The 22,607-nt window shown below is 48.7% G+C and overlaps 1 protein-coding gene across 1 annotated transcript in view; it reads right to left on the reverse strand.

The window, feature by feature from the left end:
- The window catches only part of SULF2 (sulfatase 2), a 131,443-nt gene that overhangs the window by 32,699 nt on the left and 76,137 nt on the right, over positions 1 to 22,607 (reverse strand). Inside the window, exons 4-5 of the mRNA XM_037742978.1 lie at positions 14,498 to 14,649; positions 1,460 to 1,629 (exon numbers count right to left, since the gene is read on the reverse strand). Of these exons, the coding sequence (XP_037598906.1) occupies positions 1,460 to 1,629; positions 14,498 to 14,649 (322 nt within the window). The remainder of the gene's footprint in view (positions 1 to 1,459; positions 1,630 to 14,497; positions 14,650 to 22,607) is intronic.

Below are 22,607 nucleotides of genomic sequence, written 5' to 3' on the forward strand. Positions count from 1 at the left end.
GGTGGGGGAGGCTGGCCTTCTAGGGTGGAAAGGAGTGGGCTTGGATTTGGAGGGGGAGCCAGACAGTCAGATGTGCACAGCAGCAATGCTGCAGCCCCTGGGACCCAGCTCATCATCTGTCAAAGCCTCCTCCCCAGAGACCAAGGGATGTGGAGGTGAACATAGTGCCTTCGGTCTCTCTCTCAGCTGCTTTGACTGCTGTCAAAAAGTAATTACAGGAGGGGCTTGAGGAGGGCAATGTATTCGACTGTAATGAAGCTAAACACCCTGAATATTCAGGCAGATTCCAAACCACCCCATCCTTGTGGCCCCAGAATGTCAGAGCAAGGGCTGTGGAGTCACTGCTAAGCAGGGGGTGGTGGGAGGCAGAGAAGCAGAACCTTCCAGAAAGTTTCCCAGCCAGCTGGATGGAGAACTGCAGGGATGGGCAGACATGGGAAGTGGAAGAGGGGACTGGACTGGAATCTTGGCTCTGCCATTTAGAGTTGGGTGACCTCAGGTAAGTCACCTCACCTCTCTGTGCCTCAGTTTCCTCATCTGTAAAGTGGGAACAGCAAGTGTGACAGGCAGCCTCCGAGATGGCTCTCAGTGATCCCTACTTCCTGGCCTTCACACCCCTGTGTAGACCCACACACTGTAGTAGGACTGGTCTGTGTGACCAACAGAACATGGCGGAGCGATGGTGCCACTTCCGAGCTTAGGTTGTAAAAGTGACTGGCTTCCTTCTTGGCCTCACTCTCTGATCATTTGCTCTGGGCGTGGCCAGCTATCAGGTGAGGACACTCAAACAGCCCTATGGACAGAAGCCCATGTGGCCAGGTGCAGCCATGGGACTGAGCCCTGGTCAACCCTCAGGTGACTGCAGCCCCAGCTGACACCTTGATTGCAACCTCAGGAGATCCTGGGCCAGAGCCTCAGAAGAGCCACCCCCAGATTCCTGACTCACAGGCACTGCGATAATTCATGTTTGTTACTTTAAGCTGCTAGATTCTGGGATGATTTGTTACATGACAATAGATAACTGGCACCCCACGGCCCATGATGAGTATTCCGTAACTGGACACCATGTGAAGGACTTAGCACAGCACCTGCTACAGAGCCCACGACTCAATAAATGGTGGCAGATAGTCTGGTACAGCTATAGACCCCCTCCTCAAAAGAATGTTTTTAGGTGTCTGAAATAAAATACACTATTCCTCACAGTTCCATCCACAGACATCTTGGTGGGAGGCCATGTATCCCGAGTTAAAAACTCTCCTGCCTTGGTCTGTTGGCCAGGTTGTCTGGAGTTGTATCCCAGTTTCACCATGGACAAGCAGTGTGTGCTTGGGGTCTTTAAACCAGGAGGATTAGAGAGAAAACATAGTTAAGTCACTGTGGTGATGTTACCGTTACTAAGGCCTCCCCCTCCCCCTTCATGCTAAGCAGAGCCTCTGGCAGGCAGAGTGCTGAGGCTTACATGTGCTGAGACGCGTTGGGGAAGAGGCATGAATACTGTGGGGCTGAATCCTCGGGGCCGTGGGGGGCTGCATGGCTGATGACCATGAGGACTGGCCTGTGCGGGTACATCTTCTTGGACGTGCGGAAGAAGCTCACGCTGTTGTTGGTGATGAGGTCTGTGAGGTAATCCTGGGGAGTGGGGAGAGACAGGAGAACAGGTGAGGAGCCGGGTATTCATACTGGTGTCTGCTATGTGCCAGGCACCGTGCTAGGCTTTGGGGACATAACAGTGAACAAAACAATCCCTGCCCTCATGGAGCTGACAGTCTAGGGAACAGACAGACAAGAAATAAGCAAAATAAATGGAATGCCAAACAAATGATGCAAATGGTGCTAAGCTCATTAGAGATAAAGCAGAGAAGTGGGTAGGGAGGACAGGGCAGGAACTGCAATGTATCATTCATGATAGATATTAAAATAATAGGCTGGGTGGGATGGCTCACACCTGTGATCTCAGCACTTTGGGAGGCTGCGGTGGGTGGATCACCAGAGGTCAGGAGTTTGAGACCAGCCTGGCCAACATGGTAAAACCCACCTCTACTAAAAATACAAAATTAGGTAGGCATGGTGGTGGGCACCTTTAAGCCCAGCTACTCAGAAGGCTGAGGCATGAGAATCACTTGAACACAGGAGGTGGAGGCTGCAGTGAGTCGAGATTGTGCCATTGGACTCCAGTATTGGTGACAAAGTAAGACTCTGACTCAAAAAAAAAAAAAAAGATATTAAAAGAACAATAGCTAACACTATTGAGTGCTTATGATGTGCCAAGGACTGTTCTGTGTTTACCTGTATTTGCTCACTTAATTCTTATGTAACTATAGAAAGTAGGTATGATAATAATCCTTATTTTACAGAACAGGAAATTAAGGTACACAGAAGTTTAGTAAATTGCTCAATGGTACACAGCTAGTAAATGCTGGACCCAGCACTCCTAAGTCTTGGCTGCTAAGTCTGAAGCTTTTTCAAGGCTCTGGGGACACTGTCATGCAGGGTAGGTATATCCCTAAGTTCCTGGGGTGCCTATGCTGGGGCAGGAACAGATACATGTGTAAATAAAGAACCAAGGTAGTTAAAAGGTGTGATAGATGAAGGAAATATAATAAAACAGAGAGCTGTAACAAAAAGGCACATATTTTAGCTGGGGCAGTCAAGGAGGGCAACTCTGAGGAGGTGACATTTCAGTTGAGACCTGAATGATAAGGAGCTGGCATAGGAAGATCTACATCACTGGATTTTGCCAGAGTACCCTGGAGAGCTTTCTGATACCTAGGACCCCGAGATTCTGATTGGATTGGCCTGCGGTTTGGCCCAGGTATCAGACTTTTAAAAAACTCTCCAGGGGATTCTAATGTGTATTCAGGATTGAGAATCACTGATCCAGGGGAAGAGTTCCAGGAAGAGATAACATGGTTCTGAGGCAGGAATGAGATTGCAACCTGTCCTAGAAATAGAAAAGAAGGCATATGGCAACTGGCTCCTTGGAAAGAGGGTAAAATGTCAGAGGGTAAAATGCAGAGATGATACAAGGAGCAGCACAAAAAAAAGGAATGGGGATGCAGCAAAGTCTTCAGGAAAGGAACTGACTTACATATTGGGCAAGAAAAGAGAAGAGTTGGAGGAAAAGTAAATGGTCAGAACTGGAGGCTTTAAAAGCTCAGCTAAGAAGTTGAGATTTGCCTAAACTTTGGTCAGGATCTTGGTCAATTATCTAGACTGAAGTGCAGTGGTGAAATCATGGCTCACTGCAGCCTCCATCTCCCAGGCTCAAGTGATCCTCCCACATTACTGGGATTACAGGCATGAGCCACAGCACCCATACAACTCTTCCTGAACTTAGTAAATCTTTAGCTGCTAATCTTTCTTGAAGGTAACGGGTTCTTGAAATTTACCCTCTGCTAGAAAGCAGCTCTGCCCAAGACAATCACTTCAAAAAGTGATTATTTTTGAGAAAAAAAGGTGAAGAGGCGGCTACACCTTCTACCCTGAAGTATACAACATATATACATACTATGATTTATTCGTACATCTACAGACACTCTTTCAGGTATACTCATCCACCACATCTATATGTGCAAGAAGGGTCACTGCAATATTGTTTATAAGACAAAAACATTGCAGTGACCAGGAGGATGTATGTATAATAATATACATGTATATATATTATACACACACATACATATTAAAGACAAGGTCTTGCTCTGTCGCTTAGTCTGGAGTACAGTGGCACAATCATGGCTCAGTGTAACCGTGAGGTCCTCAGCTCAAGTGATCCTCCTGCCTCAGCCTTCTGACTAGCTAGAACTATACACATGTGCCACCACACCCAGCTAATTTTTCCATTTTATTTTTTATTTTGTAGAGAGACAGGGTCTCTACAAAGAGAGTCTTGAGTGTCTAACAGTGGTTAGCCCAAGTGGATACAGCTAGCAAGTGGTTGCCCAGGCTGATCTCCAACTCCTGGTCTCAAGCAATCCTCCTGCCTCAGCCTCCCAAAGTGTCGGTATTAAGGCATAAGCCAACACACCTGGTGGCGCTGCTGCCATACTGTGCAATGCTACACAGACATTAAAAAGGCAGTTAGATTTGTAGTTACTTATATGTAAAGTTGTCCAAGGTACATGGTTAAGGGTAAGAGCAAGCAATAGAGTCAAACCCAGAAACATTCTGTTTTTTTGTGGTGGCAGAGGGAAGGGAGGATGAAGAGGAGAAACCAAATTCTAACCTCGTATATTTTTCAGCATCAAGGAAAAATCTGGAAGGATAGATATCAAAAATGCTTATTGAAGACTGGGAAAGGGGGAGAGAAGCAGAGAAAGTCACTTGCTACTTTATGTACTGCTCCTTGAATATTGTTTATGGATTAATTTTGGGGAGTAAAAACAATTTTATAAGGGGGCTCTATAGAATTTATTACATAAAATAATATGTTACATAAATCAAAGAGCTACTGGTATAGTTTTGGAACATGATCTAAAGGTATTAGAGAAGTTCTTAAAACAACAACAAAGGTAACTTACAGTGGATGGTGCAAAGCTCTGTACCTTGAAATCAACAGTCAGGGCCTGAAGGGGTCAAGTCAGAAAATGGCATGAGAACGAGGTGGAACCACCAGCAGACACTTGCTGCCACCCACCAGTGGGGTGGGGTGGGAAGCCACCATTGCTCTTCATAATAGACTCATCTTCACTACTTCATCTTAGAACTATATGACTGTTTGGCCGTGGTTAAACTTTTTAAAAAACAAAGCTACCATTAACCTCCATTCCTAGGAGAGGATACTCAATGGGCTTATAAAGCAGTGAGAAAGGGCAGAGCTACGTGGATGAACATGAATCAAACATGGATAAATCTTACAATGTTATATTGGGTGAGAACAGCAGGTCGTGGAAAGACGTGTATGGTATGCTATCATTTATAAAAGGTCTAAGGACATACACACAGCATCGTATGTTGTTTGAGATATCTGCATATAGGATGAAAGAATCAGGGCATGTGTGGGAAGAAGCTCCAGGATACCGGCTACCTTCAGGGAAGGGTTCAGGCCGGGGGAGGAGTGAGACCTAGGAGGGTAGGTCAAGGGCTCCCACAGTCTCGTGTGGAAGTGTGTATGGGGTGATTATGGTACCTGCCTCTCAAGACTGGCAGGCGGGTTGAAGTGCTGAGAGATGTGAAGCTCTTGCCAATATGTCCTGTGCACAGCCAGCTCTCTGTCACTGTTCAGCTAAGAATTGGGACTGTCTTGGTGGCTGGGCAGTTTCTCCATGTATGAGAGCTCCCCTCCTTATCCATCCTTCTCAATGAATGGCCACTCCTCGGCTAAGTCTTCCCCAGTCTCTGCTGACTCCGTGGGACCCCTACAATCCCTATATGACAGACCTGCCTCCAAAGCTGCCACCCTGCTCCGCTGGTGGGCAGGTAGTGCTGGGCCGGTCAACACAGCTGTCCATCCCTCCAGCCACAGGGCTTCAGCCACAGGGGCCTGGACCAGAGTGGTGGGGGGTGACATCCAGTGATGCCTGGGGACAGCCAGGACACAGCCATTGAGTGGGTGCAGGTTACTGGAGGGGCAGGCGACCCCCATTCCCTGTTGGTCTCTAGTTTGGGCAGTTAGGGGAAGGGTGCAGGGAAGGGCCTGGGCTGGTGGAAAGTCCAAGTTGAGATATGAACAAGCTGCGTTTGGGGTGCCCAGGGTGAGCCACAAGGAAGGATTCTGAAATTCAGAGCTGTGAGCAGAAGGATGAGGCGAGTGGGGGCCACGTAGGCACCAGGCACGTTTTCCAGAACCCGGCGTCCGGGAGTCAGGCTCTCCCTGGGTACTCCTGGCCTGTGCAGCTCCATGGAGCTGGGAAGCCACAGCTGGGACCCCCAGGTGCATCCCGCCCCCTCTGGCACCCTCTGAGCCTCAGGTGATTCCTGGAGGCACCCACAGGCTTCACCGACTGAGCAGCCATGTCTGCAGAGACTGCCAGCTTTGGACCTCGGCAAATGCATGTTTCCCTCAAGTGGGCACTCAGCACCGTTTCCTTCCAAGGCTGAGGCAGTGTGTGTGGGCAGCGGTGGCTCCACGGGCTCCAGAAAACTCGTGAACATAGGCTCTTAGTGTTACCAAGTATCTTAGCTCAGTGACCGTCACAGCAACTTTGACAAATGGACATTGGACCCATTTTACAGGTAAGGAAGTGAGGTTCCAAAGCGAGTAAGCCATGCACCCAGAGTTCGAGCCAAGGCCTTTGTGTTTTTGGGTCAGGCCCATCTCCACCCCTCCACAAACAAAATTATTGTTGAGAAGCATCCACAGTGGTTTAGAGCAGGGATGCACAAGCAGATCCTGTAGAGGGCTGGGCAGTAAATATTTCAGGCTTTGCAGGCCCCATGTCTCAGGTGCAACTACTCATTACTGCCATTGTGGCTTGCAAACAGCCAGCAGGAAAATGAATGGGCATGCCCGTGCTCCAGTAAAGCTTTACGTATGGATGAATGTAATTTCATATATTTTTCACGTCATAAAAATCACTCTCTTAAAAGCTTTACTGTAGTAAAAAAACATGAGCAGTACGCTTTTGAACAAAGTTTATGTGTGAAGCAGAGTACTGTGAACGCTAAGCAGCACGCTGTACGGCAGATCGCTGGAACTGTTTCATCTTGCAAAACTGAAACCTCATACATCTTGAGCAGGAAATCCCCAGTCCCCCCTCCCCTTGGCCCTTCCAACCACCATTCTCTTTTTTGCTGCTATTGTTTGACTAATGTAGGTGCCTCATGTAAGTGGAATCATGCAGTCTTTATCCTTCTGTGTCTGGTTTATTTCATGTAGCATGATGTTCTCAAGGTTCACCCATGTTGCTGCATATGATAGGATTTCCTTATTTTGAGACAGAGTCTCACTCTGTCAGCCAGGCTGGAGTGCAGTGGCTCGATCTTAGCTCACTGTAGCTGCCACACTCTGGGTTCAAGCCGTTCTCCTGCCTCAGTCTCCCGAGTAGCTGGGATTACAGGCATGTGCCACCACATCCAGCTAATTTTTGTATTTTTAGTAGAGATGGGGTTTTTACCATGTTGGCCAGGCTGGTTTCAAATTCCTGGTCTCAAGAGATCCATCTGCTTCAGCCTCCCAAAGTGTTGTGATTACAGGCATGAGCCAATGTGCCTGGCTGGATTTTCTTCCTTTTAAAGGCCAAATAACATTCCATTTTATGTATATACCAAGTGAAAAATACTCTTCTTTTGATTGTTTTTTTCAACTAGTTGAAAATGTAAAAAACATTCTTAGCTCAAGGGCCATACAAAAACCACCAGCCTTGGCCCACGGGTTGTAGTTTAGTGGACTTTGAAGCCAGATGGCCTGGGTTCGAATACTGCTTTATTACTTACTAGGCTGTGGGGCCTGGTTAACTTACTTAGCCTCTCTGGGCCTCAGTTTTCTCTATGACAGTCGGGAATAGTAACAGTATATACCTCACAGACTATGGTAAGACGTGCCTGGGTTAATTTATGTAAAATGATTCAAACAGGCTGGGCGCAGTGGCTCATGCCTGTAATCTCAGCACTTCAGGAGGCTGTGGTGGGCGGATCAGGACATCAGGAGCTCAAGACCAACCTGACCAACATGGTGAAATCCCGTCTCTACAAAAAATACAAAGATTAGCTGGGCGTGGAGGCATGCGCCTATAATTCCAGCTACTCAGGAGGCAGAGGCAGGAGAATCGCTAGAACCTGGGAGGTAGAGGTTGCAGTAAGCTGAGATTGAGCACCGCACTCCAGCCTGGGTGACTGAGCGAGGCTTCGTCTCAAAAAAAAAAAAAAAAAAAAAAAAAAAAAGAAAAAGAATGATTCAAACAGTATCTGGTACATGATATGTCTAAATGAGTGTTAGTCATTATTCCTCAAGAACCACCTGCCTGCATTTTCCTTGTGAAAATTGATAAGGTACAAAGGACAGTGAAGTCCCATTTGACTAGATTACTCCTTGCCTACCCCACCCCCAAACCTTGGCTCCTCTGTCTCCTACTGGGAATAACCTTTCCAGTGTTTTGTTAGTTACTTTATAGTGTCACTTTACGCATCTTTTTTTATATTAATCACATCATACTGTACATACTCATTTATCTATCTGACAAATACAGTAGTGAACAAAACAGATGAACATTCCTGCCCTCATGGGGCTTTTATTCTTATGAGAAGAGACAGATGTAACAAATCAATCAGTAATACACACAGGGTGTAATGAATCAGATGGTGATCTGCTGCAGTAAGGAGTGTGTGGGGGTGCCCTTATACAAGATGGTCCAGGAAGGCTGGACAGTGAGGTGACACTTGATTAAGGACCTGAGGAGTTCTGGAACTTGCTTTTCCCACTCTGCCTGATGGGCTCAGAACATAAACAGACCTGCCTCATCCTTTGCCCAGTATCTTCCAGGGGAGGGATGCTTCATAGCAATTTAGTTATTTCTTGCATTGGTGAACTTTGCTGATTTCTTTCAGTAACAAACAAAGCTACAACCAACTGCTCAGTCACGCCATCTCCTGCATAGGACTGAGGCTTCTCCAGATAGACAGAGAAGTGTACATGCTGCCCCGAGGGGTGGGGCACATTTAAGGTCATAGAATCTGCCAGGTTGCCCCCAGACTGGCTGTGCACTGCCATCACCTACCCCCAGAGCCGCCCAACACCCAGGCCTGCTTTTACCAGCTACCTGGAAGCTTCTTCGGGTGACTCAACCCTAGGTCATTCTCACTTCCCTTCCCGCTGATAACTGTCTTCCCCTCTCCGACCCTCTTCTGCCATTAGTGCCTGTCCTGTATCACTCTTTTCTCATCACCACTGTCTCATTTCTGCCCTTGACATCCGGACCCCTTTGGTGGCATGTGCACCCATCTGTGGATTAGTGACTTGGGACAGAGTCCTCAGAGGCCTTCTGAGGGGCCTTAGGAAGGGTTGCTGCTTCCTCCCCCCCTGGGTCTCCCAACAAGGCCCCCCGAGGCCAGCAGTGCCTTGTCAGAGGCATCTTACTGCACGAGTCTGGGGCCTGGGGCACAGGGCTCCTGAGCTCCGCCTCGGCTGGAAACCCCAGGCTCATTCCTGTTCCCTCGACGCTTGGCTGACTGCTACCCGTGGCTACCCTCAGGATTTGAACCCTGGACCTGAGCCAGTTCTGACTTCACCGCCCTGCCCGCTGCCCACATCCCTGTTAGAGCATCTCTGTTCCCAGGCCCTGGTAACTGGGGGCCCAGGAATCCTCACGCCCCTCACAGGGCTGTTCTTATTCAAGGGGGGAGATGTTTGCGGGCAGGAAATGGGGCAAAAGGACAGACGTTCTATGTCCCCGTGATTAGCCCCAGAAGGGCCCTGAGTACCCCTGGATAATTTGATTATTGGGCTGCCCTGAGATGAGGCGTGGATGTGGTGAAGAATTTTAAAAAGGAGGGAACGTATTTTTCAGGATATTTAGAGAATCCACCTGCATTGAGGCTGGGAGGAGGGAAACAGTGTGCTGAGCCCCGGGACTGTAGTTTATATTCCAGGGAGTCCAGCAGGGCTGCAGCGCTGCCTCATCAGAACTTTGGAATTAATTCACTTGGGAGGCTGGAGGCCTACTATGTGCAGAGTGCAGGTGGGGATGGGGGCGGCTTCTGCCACTTGGGCCTGGACCCATCAGACTTATAGGAAGCCCAGGATGACCTGTCAGAGGCAGAGGGATCTCCACGTGTGCTGGGGTTTCCAGAACAGAAGCAGGACAGAGTGTTTTCTGGCAGTTGAACACTTACTCAGCCTTCTCCTGGTGGAAACTCCATTCTTATTTGGGACTCTATTCTCAGCCAGTGTTCCAGGGTAGAGCTCCTGCTACGCCCATGTCTAGCTCAGGAGCAGAGCATATGACTAATAGCCCAGGGAACCAGGCATCCTCCCGGCCACACTGATTGGCTCAGGGACAGACATGAGGCTGATCCAGAGCCAATGAGATGGACTGAGACTCGCTCAGAATCCTGGGAAAGAGACTCGCTGGCTTGCAGCTGGACAGGAAGCTGGGAGGATGTAAGGAAGGTCGCATTGCTACCAGGAGGAGAGAGAGCTTCTGTGAATAGGGCTGAGCAGAAGAAAACAGAGCTGACAGTAGAGAGAAACCAAATCCTTGGGGGTGCATTTGAACTCCTGGATCCACCCATACCTGACACTACTACAGCTGGTTTTCAGTTAAACAGGTGAATATATTTCCTCTTTGATTAAGCCATTTGGAGTTCAATTTCTGTTCATAAACAACTTGCAAGAGCCTAGTCTGATTCAAAAAAATTACCCTATAGTTTAGGGCAACCCGGCAAGACTTTATGGAAGAGAAGATGGATAAGACTTGATAAATTCAGGGCAGGAAAGCACTAGTAAAAGATTGTGAGATGCAAAGAACTAAGAGTTGAACTTCCATTCAATCCAGCAATCTCATTACTGGGATATACTCAAAGGAAAGTAAATTGTTCTACCAAAAAGACACCTGTGCTCACAATAGCAAAGACATGGAACCAACCCAGATGCCCATCAGTGGTGGACTGCGTAAAGAAAATGTGACACATATACACCATGGAGTACTACACATATACACCATGGAGTACTACACAGCCTTCAAAGAGAATGAAGTCATGTCCTTTTGCAGAGTAACATGGATGAAGCTGGAGGCCATTATCCTAAGCAAAGTAACATGAACACAGAAAGGCACGTGTTCTCATTTATAAGTGGGAGATAACATTGGGCACTCATGGACATAAAGAGGGGAACAACAGACACTCGGGAATACAAGAGGGGGAAGGAAATGGGGCAGAAGGACAGATGTTCTATGTTGTCTAGGCTGAGGCAGGGAATTGCTTTAACCCAGGAGGCGGAGGTTGCAGTGAGCCGAGATCCCACCACTGCACTCCAGCCTGGGCAACAGAGCGAAACTCCATCTCAAAAAAATAAAAAAAGTTTATATCACATCTTTACGTGCCAGGAAACAGGGCAAAGAGAGAGGATGGGGGGCAAGGGCTGAAAAACCACCTGCTGGGTATTGTGCTCACCACTTGGAAAATGGGTTCAATTGTACTCCAAACCCCAGCAGCATGCACTTCCCCTTTCTGACAAAGCTGCCCATGTGCCCCAGAAAAGTTGAAGAAGGAAAAAAAAAAACCAAAAAAAAAAAAAAACGGAAGGCCAGGTGCGGTGGCTCACACCTGTAATCTCAGCACTTTTGGAGGCCGAGGCGGGTGGATCGCCTGAGGTCAGGAGTTCGAGACCAGCCTGGCCAACATGGTGAAAACCTGTCTCTACTAAAGATACAAAAATTAGCCAGGTGTGGTGGTGCTCGCCTGTAATCCCAGCTACTCAGGAGGCTGAGGCACAAGAACTGCTTGAACCCAGGAGGCAGAGGTTGCAGTGAGCCAAGATCACGCCATTGTACTCCAGCCTGGGCGACAGAGCAAGACTCCATTTCAAACAAACAAACAAATAAAAAACAACAACAACAAAAAACTGAGATGATTGTAATAACTAGCAAGCTTGAGGCTGAAATGGCTCATACTGGGGATGACAAAATAGAGAGGTGTGATGTGTGTGTGTGTGTGTGTGTGTGTGTGTGTGTGTGTGCATTAATGCACATCACTCAGTAGTTTATATCACATCTTCACATGCCAGACTGGGAGCTCCAGGAGGACGGTGACTGGGTCTGTTTTCATGCACCCTGGAATAGCCAGCACCTGGCATGGTGCCTGGCACATGGCAGGCTCTCAATGAATATTTGTTGAGGTAGTGAATGAATAATGGAATCAAGTTTGACTAGTCCACTCCTCTCGTATGACTCTTGCGAATAGCGGACGTACTACGTGTTTGACTCCCAGCACAGTGCCTGGCACACAATAGGTGCTCAATAAACGCACATGATTAAGTATGCAAGGGTATGCTCGTTTTCCAGATTTGGGAGTGGAGGCTCTTAGGAATAAGTAGCCCGTCCAAGGTCACATAACATGAGTCAAGGCTGGGGTTCTGAACGTGATCTCACCAACCCCAGATGTGAAGCTCACTGTACAGTCCCTGGAGGGTGCAGGAAGAACAACGTGATGGGCTGCAAGGGCCGCAGCACTGCGGTCAGGCCTGCCTGATTCACGCAGGCTTTCAGAAGAGTCTGAGTTAGGTGCCAATATTTATGAATCAGGAGATTTCATAGGTAAAACATACAAATTTGCGGCTTCTGTTGAAGAATCAGGAAAGCTGGCCATCTGGGCCCACAGTTCTACCTGGGCCCGACCGGCCCCTTTTGGACAGAAACCTTCTCCACAGTCCCCACCACTCCCTGTCATTCACTCCCTCCTGGCACGCTACTCTCTTTCAGTGATCACCTGTTCTCTAGTGACTTTAACCTGGGAAGTCACAGCAAGCTGGGCCCAGGGCTAATGGCAGTGGGGATGGAAAAGAGAAAGAGGGATGGATTTGGCAGATGGTCTGGGGAACGACGTATGAGCTGTGGGGGGATGTCAGAGCTGACTTTGATGATTTAGATGGGGCAGGAAGCTTTGTTCATTTCCTTATTTCTTTTAAAATGGGAATAAATGAAACATCACTGTCAGCCTCTCCTCCTTCTCCTCATCCTCATCATCATCTAAGCCAGGGGTCAGCAAGCTACAACCAAGCAGGTCCGCTGCCTGTTTTGGTAAACAAAGCTTCCTTGCAGCACGGCCATGTTTATTTGCTTGTATACTATCTGTGGCTGCTTTCATACAACGGCAGACTTCAGCAGCGTTAACATGGACTGTATGCCTTGTTAAGCCTAAAATACTTAGTATCTGGCCCTTTACAGAAACATTTGTTGCTCTGATGTAAGCTACGACATACTGAGTATTTATTACATGCAAGGGGGCTCTTCTAATGTCCTACACGTGTTAACTCATGTGACCCTCAAAAACTTTTGTGGTAAAACCATAATCAAATACCACTACCCACCCAGCAAAGCAGCCCTGTTAAAAAAGACAACACCAAGTGTTGATAAGGGAGGCAGAGCACCTCCCATTTCTGGCTGGGAGTGTAAACTGGCACAACATTTTTTTTTTTGAGATGGGAGTCTTGCTCTGTCTCCCAGGCTGGAGTGCAGCAGCACGATCTCGGCTCACCGTAACCTCTGCCTCCTTTGGTTTGCGTGATTCTCCTGCCTCAGCCTCCCGAGTAACCGGGATTACAGGTGTGCGCCACCACACCCAGCTAACTTTTGTATTTTTAGTGAAGATGGGGTTTCACTTCTTCTTTGGCCAGGCTGGTCTCAAACTCCTGACCTAGACGTCATCCCCAGGGTGGGGGTTATGACTGGAGAGGGGTCCCAGGGAGCCTTCTGGAAATGCTCTATGTCTTGATCTGAGCTGTGGTGAAACAGATGCACACGTATGTGGAAATTCATCAAGCCATCCACTTAAGATCTGTGTATGTTACCTCATGTCAATCTTAAATTATAAACAGAAAAAACTATGACTGAGGATCAAGCATTTCTGCAAATGCTCAGACAGCACCCACCAACTCTAAACACGCACACGCCCCGTGCTCAGCAATGCCGCTGTGAGGAACATATATAACAGAAATGAGCCCGCAGGCTTACCCGGAGCCAGGTTCTAGACTCTGCTCAGCAGCACCATTTGTAATAACCCCAAACTGGATGTACATAAATGCCCAATAAAAGTAGAAGAAATAAACAAATTGTGGTGTAAGCGCATGATGGAGCGCTGTGTGGCGAAAATGAAGTCAACGTAATCCTGGGCACGAGAAGCCAGATGCAGGGTGAATCTATAACGCTGGGAGTCTGAATCATTGTCATCCTCGTGGGAAGGGTGTCGAGTGGGGGGAATTCCATGAGGGGACTGCTGGGGGTGGTGGTGACATTCTCTTCTTGGCCTAGCTGGGTGCTCATTACACGTCTGTTGCTTTTACGACAAGCCTTTGAATGGTACACTCTGTATATATATTTTCTGTAAGGATATTCTGCCTCAGCAAAATGTTAAAAAACCAAATTCTTGGAAACAGAGACTACTCTTTGAGAAATGCACACATTTTTCTTTTCTTTTCTTATTTAAAGAGAGTCTTGCCCTGTCACCCAGGCTGAAGAGCAGTGGCAAGATCTTGGCTCACTGCAGCCTCAGACTCCCAGGCTAAAGCAATCCTCCTAGCTCAGCCTTTCCAGTAGCTGGGACCATAGGCATGTGCCACCACATATGGCTAAGTTTTGTATTTTTTTTGTAGAGACAGGCTCTCGCCATGTTGCCCAGGCTGGTCTTGAACTCCTGGGCTCAAGTGATTCGCGTACCTCAGCCTCCCAAGGTGCTGGGATTACAGGCATGACCCACTGTGCCTGGCTGAGAGGTGAAAAAGGGAGAAGAAGGAGATGTATGTAAAATGCTTAAGGTGACACATTTAAGTGTCGAAGTCACAATCCGAACACAGGCAGTCTGGCTCCTGGGCCGCGCAGCCTCGCCCAGGCCCAGAGACGTCGTGGCTTACCTTGGAGTAGTCGGAGCCGTGCTTCTCTTTCACCCCGTTCCGGCAGAGCGTGTAGTTATAAAAGCGGGAGTTTTTAAGGAGTCCGACCCACTCCTTCCAGCCGGGCGGCACATAGGAGCCGTTGTATTCATTAAGATACTTCCCGAAGAAAGCTGCGGAGGGAATGGGATCAGGAGGCCACGTGAGAATGTGCTTGACGATGTTTATTAAACCATTGTGTGCCCGAGGCCTCAACACGCACACCTGCTCTGCCATGGAGCCCGCTGGAAGAGCCAATGGATACATGCATTGAATACAGGATACAGGATTACAGAGAAAGTCAGTTGTTTGGAAATATGGTTATCAAAATATTAAAAGCATTTGCGATACAGTGTGTCTTCTATTTTCACCTTTATTTGAGGCAGAGCCTTGCTCTGTTGCCCAGGCTGGAGTGCTATGGCACGGTCTCGGCTCACTGCAACCTCTGCCTTCTGGGTTCAAGCAATTCTCCTGTCTCAGCCTCCCGAGTATGGGATTACAGGCATCCACCACCACAGCCCAGCTAATTTTTGGTATTTTTAGTAGAGATGGAGTTTCACCATGTTGACCAGGCTGGTCTGGAACTCCTGACCTCAAGTGATCCGGCTGCCTTGGCCTCCCAAAGTGCTGGGATTATAGGCGTGAGTCACCGCACCTGGCCTAGTGTGTCTTTTAACACCTTGCAGAGAGCGATCATCTCAAAATAGTTAAGCGTGAAAATATTTGATTTTGCCATATCTGCAACAACTGCAATGGGACATTACAATACTGGTGATTTCTACAGATGACAAAACTACAGATTCTGCCAACAAATTGTGGTTTACGGCCTATGTTCATACTGGAAGCAAATGCTAAATTTCAGCTGTAGGTTAGTGAAAACCAGACTGCAATTTTTTTCCCACTGAAGTTCATGGATCCCTTGGATTCTGTCTACTACACAGCAAACTGGAATGGCTAACATTAAAAAAATGGGCAACACTTAGTGTTAAACCACTATGTGCCCGAGGTCCGCACACGCACACCTGCTCTGCCATGGAGCCCTGTGGGACGCAGAGCAATGGATCCCATCTCCAGCCCTCTTACATGCATTGAATACAAGATACAAGATTACAGAGAAAATCAATTGTTTGGAAATATGGTTATCAAAATATTAAAGCCATTTGCAATATAGTGTGTCTTTTTAAAATTTTTATTGGAGACGGGGTCTCGCTTGAGTCTGGTGGGAATGTGGGACAACTCGAGCCGACTGGTCCATCCACGGGGGAACCTCTTTGGCTGTGTCTGCTACATCTGATCTCATTAATAACTTCTATCCAGCAATTTAAATCTTGGTTATTTACCCAACAGAAAAGTACTCACACATTCACGTAAAGTCAGGTGTAAGAAGTGCTCATGGTGGCACATTTATAATACTAAATAAGTAGAAACAAATGAAACGTTTATCAACAAAAGGATGGGTAAAGAAATTGTTGCATATTTTTAGAATGGAAGACTACACTGAAACTTGAATGAAAGACCCAGTGCTACATTCAAGAACATTGATCCATCTCAACAACCTAAGAACCTTAAGAGAAATCAACCAGATACAAAAGAATACATGCTGTGTGATCTCATATACGTGAAATCCAAGAACAGGCCAAACTAATCTATGGTGTTAGAATAAAAACAGTGGGTGTCCTGGAGACAGGGGGAGGGTTGGTGAGAGCTTGGGGGTTTCTCGGGTGATGGTCTTGTTCTGTTTCTTGCTGGAGCAGGTGGTTCAGTTGGTGACACCTCACTGACCTGATCATCTGGGAGCCGTGCACTTTTCCACATGCACACTTTACATCAATGACAAAGCTTAAAGAAAATCATCCTAATTCATCAGGAAGGCAATGTGCCTAAAAATTATCTGTGATGAGGAGACAGGCAAGATCTCTTTCTCTTCTGTTTTTATTTCGCATGTATATATATATTTTTTGAGACAAGTCTCACTCTGCCACTCAGGCTGGAGTACAGTGGCACGATCACGGCTCACTGCAGCCTCAACCTCCCAGGCTCAAGTGCTCACCCCATCTCAGCCTCCCAAGTAGCTGGGACTACAGGCGCATGCCACCATGACTAGCTTATTTTTGTAGAGAAGGAGTTTCACCATGTTGCACAGGCTGACCTCAAGCAATCGGCCTGCCTCAGTCTCCCAAAGTGCTGAGATTACAGGCATAAGCCATGGCATCTGGCTTGCATGTGCAATTTTTAATAATCTATAGGCTGGGCACAGTGGCTCACGCCTGCAGTCCCAGCACTTTGGGAGGCCGAGGTGGGTGATCACAAGGTCAAGAGACTGAGACGATCCTGACCAACATGGTGAAACCTTGTCTCTATTAAAAACACAAAAATTAACTGGGCATGGTGGCACGTGCCTATAGTCCCAGCTACTCAGGAGGCTGAGGAAGAAGAATTGCTTGAACCCGGGAGGCAGAGGTTGCAGTGAGCCGAGATCGCGCCACTGCACTGCCCTCCAGCCTGGGCGACAGAGACTCTGTTTAAAAAAAAAAAATCATAATCTATAAAGCTGTATTTAAGAAATGGGAAAATCTGAGTCTAGAGACAGCAATTGTATTCTAGTCCTCTCTTTCTAGATGAGGATACTGTGGCACCGAGATTCCTGATGAGTATTGTTGACAACGCAGAATACAGGCATTCAAGGTGGTTGTAGGGATGTAAGGAGATGTTGCTAACAGACAGCTGGGTGCTCGGCCGAGAACCCAGGAGGGGAAGAGAAAGGCAGGGGAGGTGAACGCCCAGAGGAAGGAGGAGAGTGGGTGGGATGGGGGTCTGGTACCCCCAGAGGAGAAGATAACCCCTCCATCTGTGTCCTCAGAGAAAGGGGAGAGCCACCTGGCCTGGGTGAGCTTCGATAGGGCTGGTTCCCTCTGCAGGGGTTTTCCTGGTGACCTGGCAGGTGGCTGACACATTCCAGGAGTGGGAAGACCCCTTAGGAACCCAAGCAGCTGGATTCTGGAACCCCCAAAGTACACGGCAAGGGGAAGCACCTCATTAAATGACTTGCCCACCATGCAGGGTTGGAGGTGGCCGCTCCAGAGGCAGAAGGCTCTGGGTACACAGGGGAGGTGAGAATAGGAAGGGAGGATCCCCCAGCAGCCTCGGAGGTAAGGTCTGGGTGGAACCTCCCTTTGTGTGGGAGGATGGAACAAAAATAGATGGAAAGAACCTGGCGTTCTACAGAGGAGGAGGCGGGGAACCGGCTGCACCGACTCTGAGTCTGAGTCACATCCAGTTTTCAGAGCGAAATGTAATTAGGTGGTGGGTGCCTAATTAAACAGCAACTGGGCGTCCCTGGCTGGGTGTCAGGGAGTAACTGAGTGGGAGGCAGCATGGGAGTCCTGGGCAAGCTCAAGGCCTGCACGTCTCTTTCTTGGCACCTGGCATGTTGGAGGGGCCTTGATGCATCCAGCTTGTCAAAGCAGTGGCTCTTGGCTGGAAGCGGGTTCATCTCTGTCCCCAGGAGACACATGGCAACGTCTGGAGACATTTTTGGTTTCATCAGAACTTGGTGTGCTGTTGGTATCGGGGGAGTGGAGGCCAGGGATGGTGCTCAGTATTCTCTGTTGCAGATGACAGCCCCACACGACCAAGACTGACCCAGGACAAAATGTCAGCAGTGCCTAATCCGGGAAATTCCCCTCCCCTCTTTCTTTTTGAGAGAGGGTCTTGCTCTGTCGCTCAGGCTGGAGTGCAATGGCGTGATCTCGCCTCACTGCAACCTTCGCCTCCTGGGTCCAAGCGACTCTCCTGTCTCAGCCTCCCGAGTAGCTGGGATCACAGGTGTGCACCACGATGCCAGGCTAATTTTTGTATTTTTAGCAGAGATAGGGTTTCCCCATGTTGGCCAGGCTGGTCTCAAACTCCGGACCTCAAGTGATCCACCTGCCTCAGCCTCCCAAAGTTCTGGGATTACAGGCGTGAGCCACCATGCTCTGCTGAGAAACCCTATCTTATTTAAATAAACCTGCCCATAGTCCCACGCTCCAGCAGCTCACCCTCAGGTCTTTAGAGCCATTTTGTGAGAAGACCCCTGGAGACCAAGTGCAGCTCAGGAAATAAGATTTCCTAAACGCAGTGACCTCGTCCCCCACCTCTGACACTGCCCTCCATGCTGGGGGCTCTGCTTCGGCAACACTCCTGGCCTCTCTCCATGCTGTCCTGTACCTCCTCTGAGGGGACAAACAATATACAGGTATTGATAGACTTACGACCTATGCAACTTACGACCATTCGACTTTATGACCACAATCGCTAGCCACGACTGCTCCGCATCTGGCAGCGCAAATGTTGCCCAGCTGGGCGTACGACAGTGCGGACCAGCTTCCGGCAGCACTACCATCTCCGCGTGCATATAGCCTACTCAACTTACGACCAAATCGTGTTACGACCGGTCTGTCGGAACCAATCGTGGTTGTAAGTCGAACACTAGCTGTACAGCAGAGGTCACCTTTCACACGTTTCCTGTGAAAGCCCAGATAGTAAATATTTTAGGATTTGTGTGTCAGAGGGTCTCTGTGGTAACTACGAAACCCTGCTATTGTTAAAAAGAAAAAAAAAAGTCACAGACAAGACATAAACAGGTGGGTGGGGCTCTGTTCTGATAAAACTTTATTTATAAAAACAAATGGAAGGCCAGGTGAGGTCCATGGGCAGTGACTTGCTGACCTCTGGCATGTGTCTAGTGGATTTGGAGGGCCAAACTGGGCATGCCCAGCCCAATCCTTCCCTTGCTTTTCCTCTGGGGAGTCAGCTGCCCCCAGGGAGTGCTAGTTTTCAGGAGGCTTGTCCTGTCTGCATGGGGAGGAGAGGTGTGGACCTGTGTCAGTGGTGAGTCTGCCACACTCTGGAGTTTGGTCAGGAAGCCCAAACACCCTCAGAAGGAAGCCATGCCCTCAAACCCAGCCTGCACCAGATTCATCAGAGTACAGTGCTGACTGTCATCTGCTGACTCTTGGGTTTGATTTCTTAATTGGCTCAGGACCTCAACAAGGAAGAGGGTAAATTTTAATAAACCCCTTCATAAATTGGTATTCCTATTTTTCTAAGAAAAGATGAGTTTTGTTGTTACTATTTTTTTTTTTTTTGAGATGGAGCCTGGCTCTTGTCACCCAGGCTGGAGGGCAGTGGTGTGATCTCGGCTCACTGCAACCTCTGCCTCCTGGGTTCAAGTGATTCTCCTGCCTCAGCCTCCCAAGTAGCTGGGATTACAGGTGCCCACCACCATGCCCCCTAATTTTTTGTATTTTTAGTAGAGACGGGGTTTCACCATGTTGACCAGGATGGTCTCGATCTCTTGACCTCGTGATCCACCCGCCTCGGCCTCCCAAAGTGCTGGGATTACAGGCTTGAGCCACCGCGCCCAGCAATTTTTTGCATTTTTAATAGAGACAGGGTTTTGCCATATGGGCCAGGCTGGTCTTTAACTCCTGACCTCAGGTGATCCACCTGCCTCGGCCTCCCAAAGTGCTGAGATTACAGGAGTGAGCTTTATTATTTTTTACTCTTCTCTTTTCTCCATGTCCCCTGTGCCTCACTTCCCACTTAGCCCTTTAGAAATGCAATTATAACCTGTACCTCCTCTACACCAGACACTCTCTACAGGGCAAGTTCATCTAGCCATGCGCTTAGAGGCTCTGGGGCAGAACTCTCACTCACTGGGAGGTTGCCCGGAGAGACAATGGTCCATCTACAGCCCAAAGTATGCCAGCTGCAAAACCCCTCCCAGGTGGAGAGCTTCTGGCCACCCTTACAACCTAGTTCCACTCATAAAGGCACCAGTGGCTGCCAGCTGACTTCCCAGCAGACTATGAATTCGAGTGAGATACGCGGACCCCCCACCACTCACTTCCTCCCCTGTGTGCCATCCATTCATGCCAGGCCCCGTTTTACTCCTAATCCCAGCACTTTGTGAGGCTGAGGTGGGTGATCACCTGACATCGGGAGTTTGAGGCCAGACTGACCCACATGAAGAAACCCCGTCTCTACTAAAAATATAAAATTAGCTGGATGTGGTGGCACATGCCTGTAATCTCAGCTACTCGGGAGGCTGAGGCCAGAGAATTGCTTGAACCTGGGAGGTAGAGACTGCGGTGAGCCGAGATCAGGCCACTGCACACCAGCCTGGGCAACAAGAGCAAGACTGTCTCAAAACAACCAACCAACCAACAAACAAAAGCACCTCCTTTCTGCTCCAAAAGCAAAGCAGTACCCTTAAGGCAGGAAGACTGTACTTTTTCTCCTAAGCTAGCTTTGGAATAAAAAAATCACTTTCTTTATACCAGATCTTGCTTTTATTACCTGCATTTTGCTTACATCCCCTACAGAGCCCCAACACTTGCTACTCATGGCAAACAATATTGGCAGTGATGAAAAAGATTCCTTTTGAAACAACTGAAGTCCAAAGCGTAAAACCATTTGGGGCAAAATGATAACAGAATCGGCATACCTGGGCATGGTAAACATCGTGATGGTGGCACTTGAACTTGCTGAATTTGGGGTCCCGCTGCCCTAGGGAAGGGATGCATGCCTATATCCATTTGACAGTATTTATTAAACACCTACGGCATGCAGAGAGCTGTCCCAGCACTGGAATCACAGGAGTAACAAGACCACCAGAGACTCCTCCGCCCTCGGGCAGCTGATGTTCTAGTGTGAAATGGTGACGGATGTAATGAAGAAGACAGAGGAGAATGACGGGGCAGAGTGGCCCCACTTGCTGCTGTGAGAGGCCGCGCTGGGCTGATGGGGAGGAGGCAGAGGGGATGCGAGGAAAACTGCTCCAGGCAGAGGGAACGGCCAGGTGCAAAGGTCCTGAGGTCGGAACAAGCGTGGGGGCATCGAGGAACCCAAGGGGGACAGTGAGGACGGGAGGGAATGACATCACAGGGAAGAGCAGACAGATCCCATAGGGCCCTGGAGACTGTAATGAGGTGTGGTGACAGGAAACACGATGGGGAACACGAATGAGGGTGTGCGCCGCTCCTGGAATGTCACCTGCCAGATTGTGCCTTCTGTGTGCATTTTCCTGGAAACAGGTCCACAACTTTTGACACATTGCCACGGATGTCAGCATGTCCCAAGCCCAGACCACACGCCATTTAAGAAGCACAGATTTTTCACCCCCTCAGTTTGCAGAAAAGTGAACCCAAAGCCAGAGAAAAAGGCTGCACTGAACTCCCCACTGGGGAACTAGGTTCCCCGCCACACTCCCGCATCTTCCAAGTCCCCACCCGGTGAACCTACTGGTTCCCGCAGACTTGGGCCAAGGTCTTTCTGATGAATGCTAGAGTTTAGCTTGTTGGCCTGGCTGCTGGGATCAGAATTTCTTCACGGGGAGTGTGTGGGAGTCCTTCTCCTGCTCATTCTTTTCAATGCCACGGATGTCAGCATGTCCCAAGCTGTTTCCTCTGCTAGAATCTCCCCTTTCACATGTCTTTCCGTTCTCCAGTCCCCAGCCCTTAAAAACCCAAAAAGAGTGTATTATTCAGGCTCCACCAGGCCCTAGAAAATAACTTGTCAGAGGCTTTTAGTGCCAAATTAGATTTTGCTCTCATTTGATTAGATTTCCCAAAGGCCCTTTTAAAAATGGTTATTCCAGCACCAGTCGAGGTGGGAGAAGCAAATTAGCATGGGCCCTGGGGCTCCTGGGCTGGGAAACACAGCCAAGAGAACAAGCTAGAATTAAAACCAGGATTAAAAGCACAGCCCGAATTGTGGCAGGTGGCTGGTGCCTGGGAAGCTTGGATTCGCTGAGCTTTGGAGGCGGGGACAGCACGAGAGGAGGGGCAAGCTGGGGGCTGGTGTGGGGGTAGAATATTTGGCAGGCAGATTAAGAGGAATTAATGACAAGCCAGGAAAGGCCACTGACAATGAGCTGGCTGGCATCCACTGAACGGCCAGTGCACTTACTGCCTCCTGTGTGCCAGGCACTGGGTGGAGGCCTCACCTGCCTGGCTCTGACTGGTATCCTTTGGGCACCGACACTTCCTTATTTAAGTACACACGGGCTGACCTTGAGTCCTGACTCCAGGGATGTGTGCAAATCCTT

The sequence above is a fragment of the Cebus imitator genome, unplaced genomic scaffold (genome assembly GCF_001604975.1).
Source record: "Cebus imitator isolate Cc_AM_T3 unplaced genomic scaffold, Cebus_imitator-1.0 Scaffold132, whole genome shotgun sequence".
In the NCBI taxonomy this organism is placed as follows: domain Eukaryota; kingdom Metazoa; phylum Chordata; class Mammalia; order Primates; family Cebidae; genus Cebus; species Cebus imitator.